Here is a 23501-nt window from a genome sequence, read left to right as displayed (position 1 = left end):
AGCATCTGCTCATTATCTTGTAAATCTAATCAGAGTAGCTATTTTATTGTTTTCTAAATACTTTCAATTCCTTGATTGCTTGAATACATATCTTCACATAATGACAGCTGTAGCATTAGTGACAGATTTGTTTCATTAATTTACCAACAAGATTATTCATAGATTAGTTTTTATAGTTTAACAACTAATATGTTATTTTAAAATGAGGTTGCAGGCAGTCATAGAAAAGAAAATAAACATTATTATCCTCCTTCCCTAAGGTAGCCCTTATTAACATGTCTCACAGCCTTGTCTGTATACTGCACTTTCACAATGATATACTTTTTAAAAAAAGTTGACTTATTTTTTACAAACAGTATTAGTCAGATTTCTGTTTCCTTCATCAAATATCTGGAAGGAAAATGGTAGTTTACTCCTGGTTTCAGAGACCTCAGTCTATAGTCAGTTGGCTCTTTTGTTACTGGGCCTATGGGCAAAGCCGAGCATCCTGACAGAGCAGAGCTACCCATCCCATGGCCTCTGGGCAGTAAAGAGCAAGACAGGAAGAGCCTCGAGTCCCATTTCCCTGCCAAGGACAGCCACAGTCACCGACTTTCTCAGGCCCCACCTCCGGGAGATTCCACACTTTCCCAGATCATTGACTGTTAACACAAGAGCCTTTTGCGGGGACAGGTAAGAGCAAACTGCAACCAGGCTTGATTGCCCATGCCTGTAATCTCCGCTACTCAGGAGGCTGAAGAAAGAAGGTCTCAAGTTCGAGGCCATTCTAGACAGTTTTAGAGATGCCCTGTCTCAAAATGAAATTTAAAAAAGCTTAGGAATGTACCTCAGGGGTAAAGTACTTGACTACTATGAATGTGGCCCTGGATTCAATCCTGAGTTTAGAAAAACAAAACAATAAAGATGTAAACTTTAACCACTATACGCATAGTGATCTTTAAGACCACATGATTTTATAAATTTGATGATTTTTTTCTCATCAGGCAATCACCAGTTTATTAGTTATCCCAAATACTGTAGCGTTTCTAGGAAAAGGGAGATTTATGTGAGATACCAGAAATACAGTAGGAAATAGACAACTGTTTTTGCATAAAATGGTCACTACCTTTATATTGAAATCCTATAACATTGTATTTCAACATGAATAAGTCTTTTGCATATCTTTATGTAGATATTAGAAAAATGTCCTACTCAAATTTTTAATGAAGAAAAAGCTCTGCAGAAAACAGGGATGATCTAGATTATTATTGTTTTTTTTCCTTTGAACTCACTATAGCTATTGAATTCTCTTAATAGGTAATAGGGTGGTTTTCTAGCTTGTTAAATGGTTACTGTTTTAATTTGTAATATCCACCTACAACTGAGTAATTTTTAAGCCCCTCTGAAAGTTCAGCTTGGGTACCCACAGGAAGAACACTGTCTTCGTCACCCAAAATGAGCTGCCTCCTGATCCACCATGCCCAGAGATGGATGAAAAACCATGCTGAATCTGGTAGTATCTAAATTAAAATGTTTTAAATAATTGAAAATATGAGGTGTTACAAATAGTAGTTTAGAGTAAGTTCGTTTTGTAATTCATATTATAGACCAAAGAACTATTTCTTTCAGAAATCACAAAGATTAGATCATTAGCTGATTTTATTATGTCCTAATTCTTTTCAATTTTAATAATTTTATTGCCCAACTACAATGTTCTGATGAACTTACCTTCAACTGTGAGTTTTACTGTTGTTATTGTATCATATTTTGTACAAAACAAAACTTATCAGTTAAAATTCCATGAGTTTGGTAAATGAATACCGTCTTACGAACTCCTCAACAATTGTTTCATTGCATCAAAGAATATCTCCACTAGATGCAAAGTAAATATTTTTCTTGCTATTATTTTTAATTTTTTCATACTTTAGTCAACCCAGAAGAGTAGGCTCCTACATCACAAAATATTATTTTGAAACAAGATCTCTTATGAGATACTCTAAACCAGAAGTTGGCTAACCTCTTCTGGAAAGGGCCAGATAATGAATATTTTCAGCCATGTATTCTGTGTTGTGACTATACAAATCTTTTTTTTTTTTTTTTTTTTTTTTTAATGAGAAAGCAGCCACAGCTGTCCAGATTTGATTCATGGAGCAAACCTTGGTAACTCCTACTGTAGAACTTTGTGATTCCGCTGTTCTTAGTAAGAAAACATTTAGTTCTGTGGGATTTTCAGAGGACTATAGATAATCAAAAAGTTTATAAAATTTAAATTTAGTACATTTTTCTCTTGAAAATAATGATTTCTTTATATATTTACATATACGTGGCATATTATATATCTGCAAAGTATAATTAAAATAAGTTGATGTTACTAAATTTTATTGTAGAGGCAATCGTACTGCATAGTTCAAATTTATATTTGTATTGGAAACTAAAATTCTTGATTTTCAAGTATAACATTGATTTATAAAATTTTATAAATTATTGAACTCTGTCACACTGAACTTCCTTTTTGTATAATTTTGCAAAATTATTTTCCTGCAGTAAATGACACTTTTTACTATTTTTAAATTTATTTTTTTTTAGTTTCATTCAATTTTTTTTTTTAACTTTAAACAGAATAAAACCAAACAAAACCAACCAACCAAAACAAAACAAAGCCAATCAAGACAAAATAGTGAAAGTGATACAGGACTTCAAAATAAGATAATAGAAAATTAACAATGACTACCATAATGCCTTCTGTTATTTTCAAAGTATCTTCACCATCAGACATAATAAAATCAAACAAAACAGAACAGAATAATCAAAACAAAACCAATCAAAATAAAAGATACACGACTTCAAACAAAATAACAGGAAATCAATAATGGCTAGCATAATATATCTTTTTATCTTTGAAGTAGCTTCCCATGTCATCAGATATAATATAATCAAAGCAAAATACAATAAAACCAAACAAAACAATGAAAATGATGCAGGACGTTAGAACAAGATAATAGGGAATTAAGAATGACTACCAACTTCAGAAGGAGATCCCCGATAGTTGCTATATTGCTTATTGTTATCCTCAAAATAGATACTCAAGATTATCAGCTTTAGCCCTGCAAAGTCAATCAAACACTAAACACTGCAAGCATTAATCCGTGAGCCAATGGCAACTCATATGGAGGAGGAGAAATAAGCAGCCAGCCCCTTCCTGTGAGAAGAATTGAGGCCCCTTTCCCAAGCAACTGGCTGATCTGGAGAAACACAGGCTGAGATGATAGCTACTGACGTAATGACAGTTTTTTAAAAACTAGGAATCTACCTGCATTTTGTGAGTGTTATAATCATTCAAACAACCCCACCTCATCTTGGAGGTTTGAGAGCTAGGGGTGGAGGAGGGTCACCCCGGCTGTGGTGCACAGTTGCAGGTGATGCTGGGGTTGGAGGGCTGTGACACTTTGGAGCTGTGCCTTCCAGACATGTGGTTTTGGTCATGAGCATAGTTTCTTACCACAGAAGTCCATCTTGCTAATGTCATATGCATTGTGTAGTCAATCAATTTTTGGATTAAAATATTGTAATTTAGCTAAACCTTAGCCCAACTTTAATACTTGTACACATTACCAACAATAGACTCATTTTAGGAGTTTGTCAAAATCTGATTAACTGCTCCTTTGTAACTGCAATAATATTGCAAACTGTAGATGCTTGTATAAAATAGCTATCTTTAGATAAAGTATATTTAATGGCTTATTTTTAAGACTAATAAAGTCAATAATTAAAGCAGAACAGTTTTGGAAAATTATTGCTAGTCTCAAGTATAAAAAATATTAAAAATCAAAAAAATATTGAAAATCTGTGGTGTTTTGCCTTCAACATTAATTTCCTTGATTATGCTTTTAAAATGTAGACTGCATTTGTTCTAAACATTTGACGCATTGTCAACTTGAAAGCAGTATGCATAGATTACATCTTGGAAAAAAAAAACAGTTTTTTAGAACAGAGGATGGTTGTAAAATAGACACAAAGTTAGCAAAATCTGTGCCCATGAATTACTTGTTTGTTCCTTGGGATTTTCAATAGACAATGATGAATCCAAAGATTGATTAATCCAAATATATATAGTTTTACTTAATGTGCAGACATATATTTCAAATATAGTTTCCTCTTGTTCCTTTTTTTAGTGAAATATTTAATAAATATTTTCTTATTAAAATGGGCAAAAAAAGAATGGATACCAAAAGAAAGAAAAAGAATAAAAGAAAAAGAAAGAAAGAAAAGATTAGAATGGATATAGCAAATAGAACTTTATGATTCTGGGCTCATATTTGGTTTGAAGAAAGTTTCTAAACTTAAACTATCGTCAGCTACATTGTAATATTTTAAATAATGCTTTATTCATTTATTTTGACTGGCAAAAATGGAAGTATTTAAAGAATACTTAACAGATTCTGAGAAAGTAGGGTACATGCTTAAGATGTTAGGATTCTGTTTGTAATTCTCCAAAGATAAGACAGTTGTTTAGAAGAGCTCTAGCAGACCTTATCTTTTCTTCCTGACAGCTCTTTTATAACCATAGTAGTCTCCTAGGGACACTCTTGGTCCTGGCTTTTCTCTAAAATCAAATGGCCATGAAAGGCAAATGCTTTAAATTGAGTCAGGACATCAAGGCAGCCATTTAACAGAACAGCTAAAGACACTTAGGAAAGAAGACTTCTGGAGTGGCTTCAGAAAATGAAAAGAACCATGGGTTAAGTGAAGCAAGAGAATATTTTGAGAGGAATTAATGGCAGCACTTCTTTTACTGTAATAATTTTTTAATTTAATTACTGTATTTTTAAATTTATTTAAAGAGAAAAACAAAACTAAACAAAGCAAAACAGTAAAAGGCTAGAAGTAATACAGAATTTCAAGAGAAAAATTATACAGTAAGAATTCACCAGTTAATAGATCACACATTGTCATCTCAGAAACAGTTGTCCAGATTACAAAATTAAAGCATACAAAGTGGACCTTAATACAGTGAGATTGAGAACAGTTCTGTTCAATGATCCAACAAAAACTCAGCAATATGGTTCTCTATCCTACACATTTAATTATACTTGCAGTTATATCCTTTAGATCACTTTCCTTCCTCTCTTTTTTACGCTAACAATTACATATTTTGGTTTCCATTACTCCCACAGTTCTTATAACTTTTTCTTTGAAGAGGAAAAGAAAAAAGATAAAAAAAAAAAAAAAACCAAAAAACAAAACAAGACAGACCAAAGAAAAACCCAGTGTGACAAAGCAAAACAGAGTCAGTTAGATCAGGAGGATGGACATAGTATATAATGCAAAAAAAAAAGATTACTTGGTGATCAACAATGGTTACCATTATGCCTCTTGTTATCCTAAAAAGAGTAGCCTATATTAGCTGGTAGCTGGTATAACAGAATTGAACAAAACAGTACAGAAGACCAATAAAACCCACATTGGAGAGCTTACAGAACTTCCAAAGAAGATAATAGTCAAACGATAGCAGGCATCATAGAATATCTGGTTGCCTTCCAAATGGTTGCCTATACCCTCAAACTCGATACTATTAAGCAAAACAGAATATAATCAAATCAGCCAGAACGAGATGTGGAGAACAATACAGGGATTCAAATCAGGTTAATAGGAAAACAAAAAAGTTACTATAATATATCCCACTATTTTTAATTTAGTTTTCCCTTAATTAAAAGATACTAAGAAATAAATCAATTTTTAAAAAAAGGAAAGAAAAAGTGGGGGGGGTTGAGATTAAAAAAAAAGAACATATCAATAGAACAACACTGGTCAGAACCGAAAAATTTAAGCATCATTGTGTTTCACCACCAGATAGCCTGACATTAATAGTAGTTACCATAGTGACTCTTTCCTTGAAATATTTGAATCTAACTTTGTATACTATAGCATCAAACTTACCAAGACAGTGTGAAACCGTTCAGGAGAATGAAATTATTGCAGGGTTTTTAGAACCAGCTAACAGAAATGGAACATCAGTTTCTATATTATCTCTTTGCCTATAAAAAAATTTGCTTATACTATTGCATACATTAAAATATAATAAGATACATCATGTTAGAACCAATGGAAACAGATGAACACCTTGATGCGGCTTCAAAACAGGATGATATTAAATCAGCACTAGCTATTATGCTGTTTTATTTTCCTCAAAATAGTTATTTGTAGTATCACAGACAATAAAATAAAACAACCCAGATTAAAACCATTCCAATTAATGAGTGAAAACATTAGATGGCTTCAAACCAGTGTGACTGGGAATCATGATTACCACGTACTTTTATGTATTCTTATCGTTTCTCCCACTTGGGAAACTATTCAGTATTTATACATGTGAGTTTGATTTATTTCACTTATGAGTATGGTCTCAAGCTGTGTCCATTTATTTATAAATGTCTCAATGTGATCATTCTTTATAGCTGAGTAGTACTCCATTGTATAAAAATACCACAACTTTTTTATCCATTCCTCAGTTGATGGACACTTAGGTTGTTTCCAAGATCTGGGTATTATAAATTGTGCTGCTATAAACATGCATGCACATATATCACTGTGGTATGATGCTTTCAGTTCTTCTGGGAATATGCCTAGAAGTGGAATAGCTGGGTCAAATGGTGCTTCCAGTCCCAGCTTTCTGAGAAATCTCCAGACCGACCTCCACAATGGTTGCACCAGTCTACACTCCCACCAACAATGCAGGAGAGTTCCTTTTTCCCCACAGCCTCTCCAGCGTTTTTTGTTGATGGTTTTCTTGATCTTGACCATTCTTTCAGAAGTGAGATGAAATCTCAGTGTGGTTTTAATTTGCATTTCTCTAATGACTAATGATGATGAACATTTTTTCATATATTTATTTGCCATTTGTATTTCTTCAGCTGAAAATTGTTTATTCATCTCAGATGCCCATTTTTGGATGGGGTCTTTGAATTTTGGGGGTCTGATTTTTTTTAATTCTTTATATGTTTTAGACAGAAGTCCTTTGTCTGAGGAGCAGTTCACTAGGATTTTTTCCAAGTTTGTGGGTTTTCTTTTCACTGTGTTAGAGATTTCTTTTGATGTGCAGAAACTTTTTAATAAGATGAGATCCCAGTTATTGACTCTGGGAAGTATTTCCCATGCGGTTTGAGTCTTGTTCATGAATTCTCTACCTACCCCTATGTCTTCAAGGTTTCTACCCAATTTGTTTTCCAATAGATTTAGTGTTTCTGTTTTAATATTTAGATCTTTGATCCATTTAGATTTTATTTTAGTATATGGTGACAGGTATGGGTCTAGTTTAGTTTTTGGCATATAGAGAGCCATTTTTTCCAACACCATTTATTAAAGAGACTGTCATTCTTCCAGTGAACATGTTTGGCCCCTTTATCAAATATAGAGTGGTTGAGTGTGTTTGTAGTTGTGGTTTTATCTTCTAATCTATTCCACTGATCTTCGGCTCTATTTTGATTCCAGTACCATGTTGATTTAATTATAGTTGCTTTGTAGTATAACTTCAAGTCAAGGATTGTGATGCCTCCTGCCTTGCCTTTGCTCCTTAGAACTGTCTTTGCTATTCTGGGTCTCTTCTCACTCCAGATGAATTTTAGGAGTGATTTCTCGAGATCTATGAGGTATGTTGATGGTATTTTTATCGGGATTGCATTGAATCTGTATAACAGTTTTGGGAGAATGGCCATTTTCACAATATTTGTTTTTCCTATCCATGAGCAAGGGACGTCTTTCCATTTTCTGAGATCATCTTTAATTTCATTTTTCAGTATACTATAATTTTCCCTGTATAGGTCTTTCACATCTTTCATGAGAGTAATTCCTAAATATTTCATTTTTTTGGTTGCTAGTGTGAAGGGTGAGGTCTCTCTTATTTCTCTCTCTGTGAATTTGTTGTTAGTGTATAAGAATGCTATTGATTTTTGGGTATTGATTTTGTATCCAGCCACATTGCTGAATTTATTTATTATATCTAGGAGCCTTTCAATGGAGTTTTGGGGGTCTTCTATGTAGAGTATCATGTCATTTGCAAATAGTGATAATTTAACTTCTCTTACTACTTTACCCCTTTTATTTCTCTCTCTTGTCTAATTGCTCTGGGTAGTATTTCCAGTACTATATTAAATAGGAGTGGTGATAAGGGACATCCTTGTCTTGTGCCTGATTTTAAAGTAAAGGCCTTCGATTTTGGGCCATTTAGTATGATACTGGCTGTTGCTTTGTCATAGATGGCCTTTATTATGTTGATGTAAAGACCATCTATTCCAATTTTTTGCAAGGTTCTTATTATAAATGAATATTGTACCTTTTCAAAAGCTTTTTCTGCATCTGTAGGAATGATCATGTGATTCTTACTTTTGACTCTATTGATACGGTGGATTACATTTATTGATTTACGTATGTTGAACCATCCCTGCATACCTGGGATGAATCCCACTTGGTCATGGTGTATGATTTTCTTGATGATTTGCTGCATCTTATTTGCCAATATATATATTTTTTTGGTCTTTTTCCTTTTTATTGGTACCAGGAATCGAACTCACGACTGCCTGCTTCCAAGGCAGGCGCTTTTGCCGCTGAGCTAAATCCCCAGCCCCTATTTGCCAATATTTTATTGAGGATTTTTGCATCTGTGTTCATTAGGGAGATTGGTCTGTAGTTCTCTTTTTCAGTTGAGTCTTTCTCAGGTTTTGGTACTAGAGTAATATTTGCTTCCAGGAATGACTTGGAAAGGATTGCTTCCCTTTTAATTTCATTGAAGAGTGTGAGGAGTGTCAGCATTAGGTCCTCTTCGTATTTCTTGTAGAATTCTGCAGTGAATCTGTCTGGGCCTGGGCTCTTCTTTGTAGGTAAGGAATTAATTACATGTTCAATTTCATTGATAGAGATTGGGTTATTCTGCAGTTTTACATCTTCTTGACCTATCTTTGGTACTTCATATGCTTCCAGAAATCTGTCTATTTCTTCTGTGTTATCAAACCTTTGAGAGTAGGGGTTTTTGATATAGGTGTTGATGATCTTCTGTATTTCTATTGGGTCTTGTCTACAAATAAAAAATACAGTTACTGTATTTTTTATCACATCATATATATTCATGAATCCATTAGTCACTGGGTATTTAGAGCAATATGACTGGCTATCACAGGAAAACACATGAAACCATTTATTGTATGAAGTAGAAATACGTTTTTAATTTGGTCAGTTTTGGCACACTGCAAAATCTTTTGTAAGTTTTATACTGCAAGTAAGGTTTGCATTGAGGAAGAATTTTCTTTTTTAACTTCAAAGTTTCATGATGATTCAGATTGTTCGTGTAGGCCTATCCCTAGGTTTAGTAGCTAACTAGCTATTATGCAGACAAGCCTGAGCTTAAGATAGCCACTTGGTTGTACTTGTGAGATATTTAAATAATGGTTTACTTGAGCTTGTTCTACCCAATCATTAACTCTGCTGCCAGCCACCAGTTTTCCTGTTCTACCAGGAAAGCCTGCCATTTACCAGCTGTGCCTATTTTAGGACCATACAACAAAGAAATAAGGCTGGAGTGGGGGAGTGGCGAGTGGGAATGGCTGAGATTGCAAAGGGCTGGGTGAAGATTTGTTTAACCTTTTTTCTTTCTTTTTTTCTCATTTTAAAGAGAATAAAACAAACAAAAACAGATCAGAACAAAACAATGCAAGCAACACAGGATTTCAGAACAAGACAACAGGAAATCAACAGTGGCTACCATAATGTCTCTTGTTTTCTTCAAAATAGTTGTCCATATCTTCACACATAATGAGTTCAAACAAAACAAAATAGTATAAAACCAATCAAAACAAAAGAATGAAAGCATTACAGGCCTTTAAACCAGACAATAAGAAAATCAACAATGGCTACTGTAATGTCTCTTGTTCTCTTCAAAATAGCTGCCCAAACCTCACACATGTTGAAATCAAATAATGGAAAACAGACTACTACAATTAAAGAATAAAAAACATTACCAGACTCCAAAACAATATGATAGGAAATCAGCAATGCCTACCATAATGTCTTGTTTTTTTTTCTATGTAGTTGTTTGATGATACCATCAAACATGATAAAATCAATTCTTGTAAATTCTTTAGGAGAAGATGTAGGCATGTATAAGCCTATACATGTACATTTATCCTTTCTGTATTAGAGGGAAAAGCAAAACAAAACAATACAAAAAACCCTACAAGAAACAAAAGAGAAAAATGATAACAATAACAAGGGCCCCTAAACAATGATAATATAGGCTTTCAAAACAAGGTGGTAGGAACATAACAAAGGTTGTTATTTTGCATAGTTACCTTCAAAAGAGTTACTCAGATAACCAGATACAAACATGCAAAACTGATCTAATTCCATGAATGTTAGCTGTTTTGTGCTAAGAACTAATAGAATTAGTAGTACAATGATCTTAGCTAACTTAAGTGTGTATCTACAAACTTATATCTTCTCCCCCGTCTTTCTTTTCTCTTTTTCCCTCAGTTATATCTTCCCCTTTGAGCAGTTTCTTAACCTTTCCATAATATTTATTGAAGATTTTGTATCTTATTTATTCTTTCAGTTTCTGACACTAGGGAGACAATATGGTATTTACACATGTGAGTTTAATTTATTTCACTTATGAGTACTGACCTTTTTTCTTTCTACTTTCTAAAACAAATTATTTTTTAAGGAAGTAACCCATATACATAACAATAGACATTTCAAAAAGTATGAAATGGGAATAAATTAAACTCCTTTTCTCCTCTTTCCTGATTACTTTCGCCATAGCCAATTGCCTTTACTAGTTTCTTATATATGTTTCTAGCGATACATTTTTACACAAATCATCCATACTGTGTCCTTGTTAATTTGTCTTTTCCCTTAGCTCCATATATAATATATATATATATATATATAGTTAGCTCCATGTGTGTGTATATATATACATATATATATATATATGTATATATATTGCTCTTTTCCACATTTTGAATCATTACAGTCATTTATTTAGCTAGCTCTCTCAAGGTTGTTATTTTAGTCTTTTCTACAAAGTTTCATAATGAGTCTCCATGCAACAAGTCCCTGTGTATACAAATGTAAGATTCAGCACCCAAAATAGAGTTACCATTGATCACGCTCTGAAACTTCTGGAACATGATCAGTGACTTGTGAGCTGATCCAATTAACTCAGTGGGTTCATTGTTCCTGTACTGATCCTGCAGGGCTTCAAGATGCAGACACAGACTCTCCCTAAGTAAATCAGGACCACTCCCTCCCTGTGACTGCCTGGCTTCCATTGGAGGTGCGGCTGAATCATGCAAGGCTCTACAACAACAAGAAACACATGTGACTTTTGGGGGTTGGAAGGATTTGAGATGGGTTGAAATGAGATTTAGCTATGGAATTGGCAGTAAAGGTCATGAGGAGCAAGCCCTGAAGTCTGTGCCCTGAAGTGCAGGCGAGACACACGACCCTCGACTGCCTGGACCTCTCACGCCTGTGACACACATCACATCTCTTCAGAATGTGGGGCTTAAGGTCCCCACCAGGGTCACTACTCCTAGGCTTCTTTTTGTCTTGTCCCCCTTTATGTGATGCCCACAGGACACCAGCCTATTTGCACAAGGGTGCCAACTGTTGGCATGCTTTGTTGAAAACAGGTGCCTCGTCGTCCTGTTTCCTGACATTTCTGTTGGTGCTACCTCAAAATTGATTGTGACCTTTATGCCACACCTGGGAGGCTCCCTAGTGTCTTCCACTTTCGTGCCTGCTCTAGTCCTGTTCACCATCTGCCCGAGCACACAGTAGGCCCTTGTTTTAGGATGTCAAAATGCAGTTGAAGTCTGGCTGATGTTCCCACAAGATTTTACAGGGGCTGGAGAAAGACCGGTAGGGCAGGACAGAACAGAGTATCACACTCTCCTAAGAATTTCCAAGTATTGTGCTTGGAGCCTTGAGACCCATATTCAGGCTAGAGGTAAAGGTTCCTCTCTCACTTTTGCCTGGTCCTATGTCTCGCTAGGCCTGGCTTCCCACTTTCTAACATGATTGTGTCCCAGAAATGCTACCTGGAATTCAGAACCTCCATCTCTAACGCTGGGGACACAGAAAGTTCTCCCATGAGAGTCTCAGGCACCAGGGAGGCCTGACTGCGGCTCTTCAGTGCAACCTTCACCTGCCAGATGCAGGACTGTGGACTTGCCAGTCACAGCCCGTGACGTTTATACCAAACACAGTCTACAATTGTAGGTCAGCACTTCTGGTGGGATTTAAACTTCAATGTAACACAGCTGAAGCTTATTGGGCATACCTTTGGGTGAAGAATAGGTGTCACACACACCCTTACTCTAGTTCTCTGGGGTCAGAAAGCTTCTGATGAAGAACTGGGAGAGGAAAGGACATTTTTGTGTAGTCCCTGTGTTCCTGGAAGTACCAAGCATCTTTCTGAAGAACCCAAAGCCTCCAAAATAGCTCTGCCAAAACATATACTTCCTTTACTCCAAATGTTTTCCTGTCTGTGATATCAAAATGCACATTAATTTCACAACTTGCCCCAGAACAGTAGGGAGGGATTTGCTCAACGTTTATATAACAGAAATCACCATTTAGTTGATTTTTCTAGAACAAAGAAACAGCCTCATAGGTAAATTTGGGTCTCTTTCTTTATTCAAACTGAACAGCTGGAGGCTTTGAAATGAATGTTTCTGTACTTCTGCCTGTCAAAATTTTCAACATCTCTGAAATCTGAAAATACCTCTTTCTGTGCTTAACTCTTTCAGAGGCAACTACGGTATCAGGCAAAATCCAGAGAGCCTGATGTTGCTATAGTTGATATCTAAGTTGGTTTACCACATCTGAGTAATATAATTTATGGCTTGGGATCCTCCTAACTGAGGAACACTGATGTGTTTCTGAATGTGTTTTAGGCAGACTTCACCTTGTCTAAGTTCTATGTCTTGCAGAAGATGTATTATGTGGTGGTGCAGATGGGGTAGGGAGTGGAAATAAGAAGTGATTTTTCATCTTAGGGAGCTTATAACTAGAGAAATAAACATAAAGATAAATATATGAAGCAAACCACATTTATACAGTGATTACCAAAGAGGCTAAATAATGAGAGGTAATACAAAAACTAGAAACAAGATTAATTCTTGAGGTTTTATTTACCTAGATTTTTTTGTACATTAGAGCTTTTTGGTACTGGGGTTTGAAGCCAAATCATCACTCATACTAAGCAAGCACTCTACTGGTGAACTCAAACCCCAGTTCTTTACCTAAATTTTAAATATCATATTAGATAAAATTTGAGAAATCATAGATTCTATCAAGAAAATACATCAATTACTTACATTAAAGAATGAGTAATTTGTTTATTAATTGCCTTATGGTAATTGCCAGATGGTATCTCAGTGTTTTTATTTAGAACATAAGCTTCATAAAGGGATTATTTTATGTATGTGTTGAGGTTACTTCTTGCCTTCCAAATGAATCTTGAGCTTCTGTGATTCATTTTCATTGCATTACATTTTAAATCATTTAAAAATCCAGGAACAGGTTTTTATTAAATTCTCAAATTATAAAGCTGGCAAAAGCAGAGGTACTATAAATCAAATGGGCTCGGTGTGCATCCCAGTTAACCTGGGACACAGGTGCAACCTGCTAAGGGGACATTTCAGAGGTTCCTGCAGGGTGGCTGTCCTAGCTGTAGGTCCCTCAGCAGCAGATGGGCCAGACACAACGCCACAGCTTGGGACTACAAGGATAAAATGAATTTGGAGCACTACTGTTAGGAAAGCCAGTCTTCAGGGTAATCCTGTACTGCATGTATGGGACTGAATTTTGGGACATCTGCCTGCAGTGGTGGAGCTAACATCAATCAGAGAATGGATAGGGCAGAATGAATCAGTGAAGCTTCTGGGGACTTGCCCTGAGTAGAGTTTTGGAGGATAAATAGTCGTTCTTTGGCTGAGTACTGCTGCATGTGAGGCACACCTTGCCAAGGATCTGACAGAAGGGAAGAAAATTACACCATTGGAGTAATCTACTGACACCTGAGTAGAATGTAGAAGGGGATAGGAAAAAAACAAGCTTGCTGCAGGAACAGAGGCTATGATTCCTTAGAGTTTAGATTTTCAAGATGAAGCCCAGAAGGTCCATTTCACAGATGAAGCATTGGAAACTCAGATTCGTCTTTCTCCCTAAATAATATCACATTGCAGGATGGTCCAGCATAACTTACACAGTGAATGACACTATCTTGTCAGGTGACAGGAAGGGAAGGACATTTGCAGCTGAGCATGGGAGAACAGAGAGGAGTTTTTTCTGAGGCCCAGGACCCTAAAGAGTAAGGCTGAGAGTCTGAGGCAACCATGGAGTTGGAAAGGAGGAAAGGAGAGAGCTGATGAGAGACGATACAGCAGGGTGGACGGAGCTCCAGACCTCGGCCTCCTGCCTCTGTGAGTGATGCGATGGTGCCTAGGAGAAGCAGATTTCCCACCTGCTTTCCAGCTTGAAGGCTCAGTGCTGATTCTCCCCTGTGGTGACTGGGACGTGTTCTTAAGCTATAGGAGTGAAATGTATTTTTGGAAGTGTTCCCCAAATGCTCAGTTTTAGAAATTTGAAGTTTGGCTATTTACTACTTTAGCCTTGCCTGTCTGATTGTAGGGCACCCAGGATCGTCATCAGATGTCACAGACTGTAATGAACATTCATGTCTCTTGGCTGATAGATTTTATAACAATATTATATGCACTCCTGTGTTGAGGACAGTGTTGAGGCCCAAAAATATAACTTGACTTCAAAAATAAGGTTAAAAAACAAAACCAACAGCATGATGGAAGATAATTTAGAAAACTTGACAATTAAGAAGTATAATAATCCAGTAAAACTAAACCTTTTTTTCATAAATTGACTCAGTAATTATGTCATTGATTTGCTTTGATTGAGAAGAGTGTGTTTTGTTGTGAAGACATTAAAAAAACCTCTTATTGGGAGGTGAAAAGTGGCTGCCTACCTTTCTTCTCATGCAACATTTAAAATACTCACCTTAGTGTGCCTTGAAGAGCTCTTTCTCTCAGTGCTATTTATCGCTGGCCCCTTCACTTTTGATGGGCTTTAGCCATCCCCTAGCTTGAGGTTTCTGGGGAGAAAATGGCTGCTCATGATCCCTCAGATGAACAGCCTTCATCTTGCTCCACTGTCCGCCGCTGCTCTCCCAGGCCTCAGGCCTGGGCGTTGGTGCTGCAGTCTGGGACACTGCCTTCTGCTGTTCCCACCTGACAACAGGTGAGCCAGGCCTGTGAGAGCTGCTCAGCACCTCGACCCTGTGTTGGAGATTTGAGAGAACTCTCCAATGTACTCCTTGTCAAATTTTGCTCTCCGTGGAGGGATGTTTTTCTACTCTAAGGCTCTTGAGATGTCTGTCTTTCTCTTGTTTGTCCTATTTTTGCAATCTTCTTCCAGGATAACCAGCTTGTGTTTTCTCCTTGCTCCTTCTTGTCTTCCCTGTCTTCCTTCAGCCCCATTCCTCTTTGTCCTCTCATTGTACTAACCTCTAATCATTCTGGACATTGAACCTGCTGACCTAGGGTTCTTCCCTTGGGCACTGGCTCCCACGGTTCCAGTCTTCACAGAGAGATGCTTACACTGCCTGCATTAAAATCCTGGCTTAGCCACTACATGCAGTGTTACCAAAGGTAAATTAGTTTTCCGGGAATTAGTTTTCTTTCTAATAAATTGGGATACTAGTAATCATACTACTTTCATGGTTAGTGTAACCATTAAATGATATAATGCATTTAAAATCCTGAGATCCTTAGGTTTCCTGGAGCTTTTAATTGCTCAATGAGTTCTCATCTGTTTTACATATGTATTCTAAACACTAAAGCACCCACTGATTTTTGTTTTGTATTGTATTACCTGGTCTGTTGGACCAGGTAAAAACTTTATTATGGGCAGGATTATTTCCCCAGGAGTTCACATGTTGGAAGTTAATCCTCAGATTTAAACACTAAGGATATCTGGAGATGGGGCCTGTAGGTGGTGGTTAGAAGCGGTAGTTGTGAGGGTAGGGCCCACACAATGTATTAGTGACTGTGTCAGAGGAGGAAGGGAAGCTGAGCTTGCATACTTCTCACTTTTCCTACTTTGTGACATCCTCTTACGCGTACTGCTACAGCAAAAAGACCTCCACCAGGTACTGCACAGATGCTGGCAGCCTGCTCCTGGCAACAGAGCGACCAGGACTATGAGCCAAATGTCTTCTACTCTATACATTACTCAGCCTCAGATGTTTTCTTAGAGCAACAGAAAAATGCCCAGGCAATTGCCCTGATCTGCCTACTTAAAAAACAAAACAAAACAAAAATCTGGGTGATTGAGGAAGGCGATAAGAATGATTTTCTCAAAAGATTTCCAGAGAAACATTCTAATGTCTTATTTATTTTAAAAGGTAAAGAAATTATCTGGGAGTGGTGGTCCATACCTATAATCTCAGCACTCTGGGAGACTGAGGCAGAAAGGTCACAAGACTGAGCCTAGCCTAAGCAACATAATGACGTGGGGAGACTGTCTCAAAGTAAAAAAACTAAAAGAGGACTGACGATATAGCCCAGTGCAAAGACCCAGAGTTCAGTTCACAATCCTGCCAAAAAATAAGTAAACATAAGCTTAATTTATTAATGAGTACATATTGACATTTCTAATATTATGTCAAGTAATACCTTAGGAATAAATCATAATTATCATTACTTTATTTGACCTACTTATCATTGTGATTATTTTCATAAATTTTTTTCCTTAACAATACAGATGCATACTCATAGTCTTTGGGTAATATATTAAGGTACATCTGCATGCAAATATTTTAAAGACCTGAATGTGTTTTGATTTAGAATTTAGATTCATATGATTAATTTGGTATTTTCTACCTTTAGTTTTTTAAACTTGAAAACAAATCAGCATAGATATAGAAATTCATTCAAATTGCTGATTTAGTCAAGTTATGAAATTCATTTTCTATATTGTGGTGTCATATAGCATTGGAATAATAACTATGATTTTCATTAACTGGGAAGTAGAAACTAGAAAATGAACTTTAAATCAATGAGCTGTGAAAATGATGGCAGTCACTTGTACTCTGCTGAGAGTGAGTTTGCGTTCTCTGCTAATGCTGATGTAGCAGGGTGCATGCACCAATGAGATGAAATTACTTCAAGCACTTGAAGATTTGCGCATTTATGATCTTCATACACTTGATGAACAAGAGTTTTAGTAATACTTTCATGGAGTCCTGAGTGTCAGTCCTTGGATGATCCCTAAACTCTAGTTAAGTAACCTAAGAAAGCTTGAAGGAATGCTTTAAGTGCAAAATATTACATGTTAAACGCCATGGTTTAACATACCACCTGTATCAACTCTGCTCTGCTCTTTGATGCAAACGCAGCTGTTACCATACATGGATCAGTGCATATGGCTGTTTTCTAAGAAAATTTATTTATGACAGGTGAGCATCTCTCAGGCTACAAATTATTGACCCAAACTCTCAGTGCCTCATTCTACATGTAAACTGAGGCTAGAAAGCTTCTGTATTTAATCAGGGAGCTGCAGTTGAGTAGTGCTAGATCACTATTAACTTAGTTTTGCTGCATATGCAGGTTAATGTGACAGCAAAAGCACTGGTGCTTAGCAAAAGAATTCTCACTAAGTGAACTTACCATAGCTATTATTTTCCTTTAAACAAGTATTTCCCAGAGAAGGATGCCATTTTTACAGTGGTTTATACAAAACTAGAAAAAAAAGAACCTTAAAATTTTCTATATAGGAAAGTTAATTATTTGAGTGTTTTCTTCCTTGTTTGAGACATCTTCATTAAAATATGATAATTTCAGCTATTTGAAACCAAAAAGGTTTTAAACTCTGCCATTTACATAGACAAGTTAGACATAAATTGGTGACTCTAAACATTTAGAGATAGTTAAACAATCAGAGTAAATTAAAATATCGTCTTACTAGTTAGATATCTCTGGGCTTGATTTTATGTTATTAAATGTTAAGTTCAAAGAATACTCTTATTCAGTAGAAAGAGTGAAATTCTAATAAAAACATTTGAGGAATGTTGGTGTCATATAAAGAGTTTCTGTTAAAGTAGGAGTTTGGCTTGAAATGAATACAAAGATACTACATTTGAGGGAGAGAAAAGGATACAAAGAATGGACTTGGCCCTAAGATTCCCAGATTCTTGGAAAGAATGGGTTTCCTGAGGTGACAAGAGGTAGGGAAGCAACTGGAGGCTGTCCTGCTTTCATAGTGATGATACCTGAAGATTGGGTGTGTAAGTCTTCTGTTTCTTTCATTGAAGAATGTTCTGTTGACATTTTAATTCTTAGTAAAATTAAATGCAATAAGTGCAAGCCATTTACTGTGTAGAATTTATTTTGGAATTGATTTCACTGTGTCATGACACATGTTAAGCTAATGGAATAGCCTTGTAAGAAATGATAATCAGGATGCAAGAAGAAGGAAAAAAGAAGGGAAATTTTAAAGTTAAATATCTTGCATTTTATAATTTTGTAAGCTGAGAGTGCCTGCAATAAAACAAGACTTCAGGCTTCAATAAATGGATGGTTGGTGGTATATAGTGGTTAATTATAGAAACTGGAGGAGAAATGCACACAGAGAAATTAAACTGAGATACTTATGGAAGATCTTAGTTGATATTTCTTATTGAGAATCTCAATATTTAAGGAAGATTAGTGCTACAGATACATTTGAAATCATCAGCCAATAGGAAGTACCTGAAGCCATGTGAGTAGCTAAGATTCTTCAAGGAAAATGTGTCGAGTGCAGAGGAAAACTCAGAACCCTGAAGAATGCCAGAAAATAAGAAAACACTTGCTTTTTTTCTTTTTTTTTTTTAACCTCTTGGTTCCTTATGGCTACCCTATAAAAGCAGCAATGGAGAGTATTGAAACAATTTCATTGCATGGTAAGATACTTCACATAAATCCTATAGAAGAAAGGAGACCCTATTAAAACATTATGTTATCATCTTGCTTGGAAGTCCTACCATGCTTTTGTTCTTCTGTTTCCATTGGTTCTATCATGTTGTATCTTACCAGATTTTATTATGTGTGATAAATTTTTTATGGAAAATGAGATAATATAGTAGCCATTGTTCATTTTTGGTTATTTGGTTCTGAATGCCCTGTAATACTTTCATTCTCTTGAATGGTTTTATACTATTTTGTTGTGTTTGATGCTATTGTATGTGAAGATATGCTAAACTATTTCAAAGAAAGAGACATTATGGTAGCCACTGTTAATATCAGGTCTTGTGATGAAGTACTGTGTTGCTTACATTGTTCTGTTTTGATCTGTTTTGTTCTGTCCTCTTTTGTCTTAATCTTTTTAAAATAAAAAAAATTTTAAAAATAAAAATAAAGTAAAAAAATAATAAAATAAAACATTATGTCAAAGAAGAAATTCTTTGCCAATCCTAAGGATTGTGGAATGGGAAAGAAATCTTTCTTCCTCTGCCTTTATTTACCAAGAACCCACTCATGGAATCTGAAGGTCTTTCACCAGCCAGCCTGTCCCATAGTGAAATGCAACACAAGCATGTCACATCTTTTTGGAGTCCAGTTCTAAAGAAAAGAGTCCTTCTAGACATAATGATTTTATAATGAAGAGCAAGGCACTCTTTCAAACGGGAATGAGATATGTTGAGAAGGAGTGTGGGATGACTCATGAAACCATTGTCAAGGACCAACAGTGGCCCATTCTCTTAAAGGACTCTCAAGTTGTCAGACAGTGCTGTGCACCCTATTTTAGTTGACTGCTGCTAATTCATCTAGCATTAGCCATTATTAAATCCATTTTCTTAGAAAGGAGTAAGTTTTGCCAGTTCTTTCCTGATTCCCTAGACAAAGCACAGACATGGGAAATATCGTATCTGAACCCTTATGCTAGATTCAGCACTTTTCTCCATAGAGTTAGGTAACCAAGTTCCCAACCGATTTTACCACCTACAGAAAAAGAATACAGTGGAACTGGAAACAGTAATTTTATGCTTGGAACATAAAATCTCCTTTATATCTATGTACAGCTAAAACAGCTTTGGTTGTTCTTCACCCAGAACTGTTTTACCAGTAAAATATATTTGCTCCTGTTCTGACACGTTCCTCTAGTAACTTCTGGCTGCAGTTGTCCTGAGTGCTGGGAGGACATTCTGGTACCTGTGTCTCATGGTGTACTAACTAGAACCAGATCCAAAGCTCAAAGATAAGTTTGAGTTAGAGGCAGCATTTTGGAGGAAATCACTTGTGTGTCGATTAAGAGCATGACATTGACTGCGATGCCCTACAGAGGGCTTCCATTTGAGAAAGCATGGGTTTCAGAGTGTTTCCTAGCAGATTACCCCTGAAGAGGGAAATGGGGCGGGCGGGCGCGGGGGGAGGGTGGCATTTTCCAGAAGACCATGTCTTTCTTGGCTCACTGTTCTGTAGCAGAGAGAATTTAAAATAAGAGAAGTGGTCAACCAAGTCTACCACAGATGAGGGAGCTAGTGAGGTTTCTTTATTTGTTACTGAAGAGCTCATCTCGCTGAGCATCATCTCAGCTGTCAAGTAAATATCAGAAACACTGTCCTGTTACTTATTCCATGCTAGAACCAGATGCAAGGGTGGCAGCCAATGTTGTCTGTAAGGTAGCTGACAGAGAAGAAAAGCAAGTCTTTCACTGGTGAGTAGTTGGCTAAAAGCTTCTTAGCTCCTTCAGCAATCTCTTGTTGCTACCCTGCTTATCTCAGGGCAGCCCAGCTGTGAATCACTGGCAGTAAGGCTTCAGTGGCAGGATTTCTCCTACTTTAGGGTCTTCTCTTAAGTAGATGTGCCAAACCTTAGCGCTGCATGCAGTGATTATTATGTATGGCATTTTAGAGGTCCTTACGTACTTATATACTTTCTTGTTCATACTCACCAAGGCAGCAGTGTGCAGATAACCTATACTCATCTGCTTACCATTTCCCATGGCTATTTGAGTTTTAATTCAAACCAAACATTAATGTAAGAAGTTTTGGTAATAACCCATGAACTTCATTTTTTTTTTAAAGGTAGTGTAGTTCTCTTCCTGTAGTGTAACCATAGCAACTGACAAAGGACAGAGAAAGAAAGCTTTCACACATGCTGTGCTAATTAATCCTGTCCTACAGGTTTCTTTCAGCAGGAGGATACAGTTTAATAAATTTTGCATGAGTAAGGGTGTTTTGATGCATGAACTGTATAAATACATACTATTATCTTTACTAAAAATATTTGGGGAAAATGTAGTTGTATGTCTATATCTCTTGTCTTTTTCCCCATCTTTGAGCCATTGTTTTAATAATTTGCTCCCTCCCTGAAATATTTGGGACTTATTAACAAGACAGAAACAGCTTTAGGGTGAAAAGCTTTTGTTCATCAGTATATAAGAACTTTCCACAAAAATTGCTTTATTTGGCTAACTATATAAATGTGAAATGATGTGGTTTTTCCTCAAGTGACACAGAAGGCTGTTTCTAAAAAATATAACGACATTCTTCACTCTCTATGACACGTTTACATGCAAACCATTTTAAGAAACTCAATCCTAATAGTTCAAAAAATTAGATAATAAAAAGGCATCTTCACTATTCTTTTGGGGAGTTATGTGGCCCCTCTGAATGAAACTAGGATATTTTTTGACCTCAGCTTGTGGCAGAAAGAAAACAATACAGACCAGGTACTTAACTATTTATGTTTCCCAAAAATATTTAACCAATTTAGCAAACTCATATTTGATCTGAAATTAAATGTAATATTTTGATTTACACTGTTTCTGAGGTATTTTGAGGTCTTGTTTTCTCTTTACAACTGGAAGTTCCACAATTTTTTAATAACTAGCCCGGTCATCTCAGCTGTCAAAGAAAACCTCATAGTTTTTCATAGTCTTATCCCTATGGCCTAACTTTCTGACAGCAGGGCTTCACGAAAACCAGAAGAACCCAGCCAGAATGTGTTTTGCATCCCACTTGATACAGCACAGGACATGAGCCAGAACCTGTTGGAGGCCTTGCGCTTAGCTCTTTGGGTTCTGTATGGTAGCAGAGTCAGATAAGTAACTAACTCTTTTGCTGAGATTATCAGATTTGGACACACTTTCCCATCCCTATTATTTTATCTGTTGTTTAGTTTTGCTTGAATTGAGGTAAGATAAAACCTTACAAAGTAAAAGACTATTATGGAACTCTGTTCCGGAAAATATTCTCTTCATGTGCATGTACCCATGAATATGTTTGTATGTGTATAATCTGTGCATTTTGATGTGTTTATAAACACACACCAAATGTAACATGCTATCACATTATTCTAAAACCCGCATTGTTGAAAAATTTGAGTGACTATTAATTTTGGTCTCACCAGCTGTCCTTTAAGTTTTTTTTTTTTTGTGTGTCTTTTTCCTTTTTATCGGTACTGGGGATTGAACTCACAACTGCCTGCTTGCAAGGCAGGCGCTTATGCCGCTGAGCTAAATTCCCCAGCCCCTGTCCTTTAAGTTTTACATGTAATTAGAAACTGTGACATTGTATTTACTAAACAGGAGAAGTCATGTTCCTAAATACTACATAAAAATTTAAGTAAGTATGTGATGGTAAGCTTACTGTAAAAAACTCTCAGAACTAGAGTTCTAGGTAACCTACCATGAAAAATCCAGAAGATTTCTCATCTTTCCTGTGATAGCCAACAGTTTGTGAAGTATTTATTTACTCTGCTATTTTATTAGATTTATGACACCATTGCTTTATTTGAGGAGGCTTCAAAACACAGAACAATATGTTCAACATGTGTGTTAATCTTGACATATCATGACTGCATTACAATGATGTTTAGCCTTTTAAAATTGCAAATATCCAGATTTGAAACTGGTTCTGTTATTACCTGTTAAACTTCTTTATATTTCATGTAACCCACAGGTCTTGCAAGAGCAAAATCTGTCCCCAGCCACACATATTCCAACGAAGTGGTTACCTTGTGGTACCGGCCTCCAGATGTGCTCCTGGGCTCCACGGAATACTCTACCTGCCTTGACATGTGGTGAGAAATGGGAGCTTTCAGGCGAGCTAATCTGAGTGCGGGTGTGGTCCAGGTCATCCCTGAACAGACATCCTCACTGGAGAATGAAGATCAGTGGTGCGGGAGATTCCCTATGTGCGGATTTTTCAAAACATGACTGGGAGAATTCCCCAATCACTGGGCCCCTGTAGATGGTGTCTGGGAATGGCTCTCGATGGACAGGGATAGAGACATTCTTCTACCTGTCTGTTACTATGGTTTTCTCCCTTAGGGTCCTCATTTGTGGCTTTATTTTACAGCAATGAGTTCTACATCTCCAAATAGCATTAGAGTTAGCATTAATGGAGAGCATGTTTTTAAATTCACAATAAAGCTCAGATAAGTGGACTGAAAATTTTGATATAACTTTTAAGC

At 36.4% G+C, this 23501-nt stretch overlaps 1 protein-coding gene across 8 annotated transcripts in view; it reads left to right on the top strand.

Annotated features, from left to right (window-relative positions):
- The window catches only part of Cdk14 (cyclin dependent kinase 14), a 567752-nt gene that overhangs the window by 297380 nt on the left and 246871 nt on the right, over positions 1 to 23501 (top strand). For all 8 annotated transcript variants that reach the window (XM_063243002.1, XM_063243021.1, XM_063243042.1 and 5 more), the window contains one exon: positions 22988 to 23108. In XM_063243002.1, the coding sequence (XP_063099072.1) occupies positions 22988 to 23108 (121 nt within the window). The remainder of the gene's footprint in view (positions 1 to 22987; positions 23109 to 23501) is intronic.

Source organism: Cavia porcellus, unplaced genomic scaffold, assembly GCF_034190915.1.
Source record: "Cavia porcellus strain 051 isolate PalLab524CR breed Dunkin Hartley unplaced genomic scaffold, mCavPor4.1 scaffold_2, whole genome shotgun sequence".
Lineage (NCBI taxonomy): Eukaryota > Metazoa > Chordata > Mammalia > Rodentia > Caviidae > Cavia > Cavia porcellus.
The sequence above is the reverse complement of the archived record's forward strand: the minus strand, read 5'-3'. Positions and strand labels throughout refer to the sequence as shown.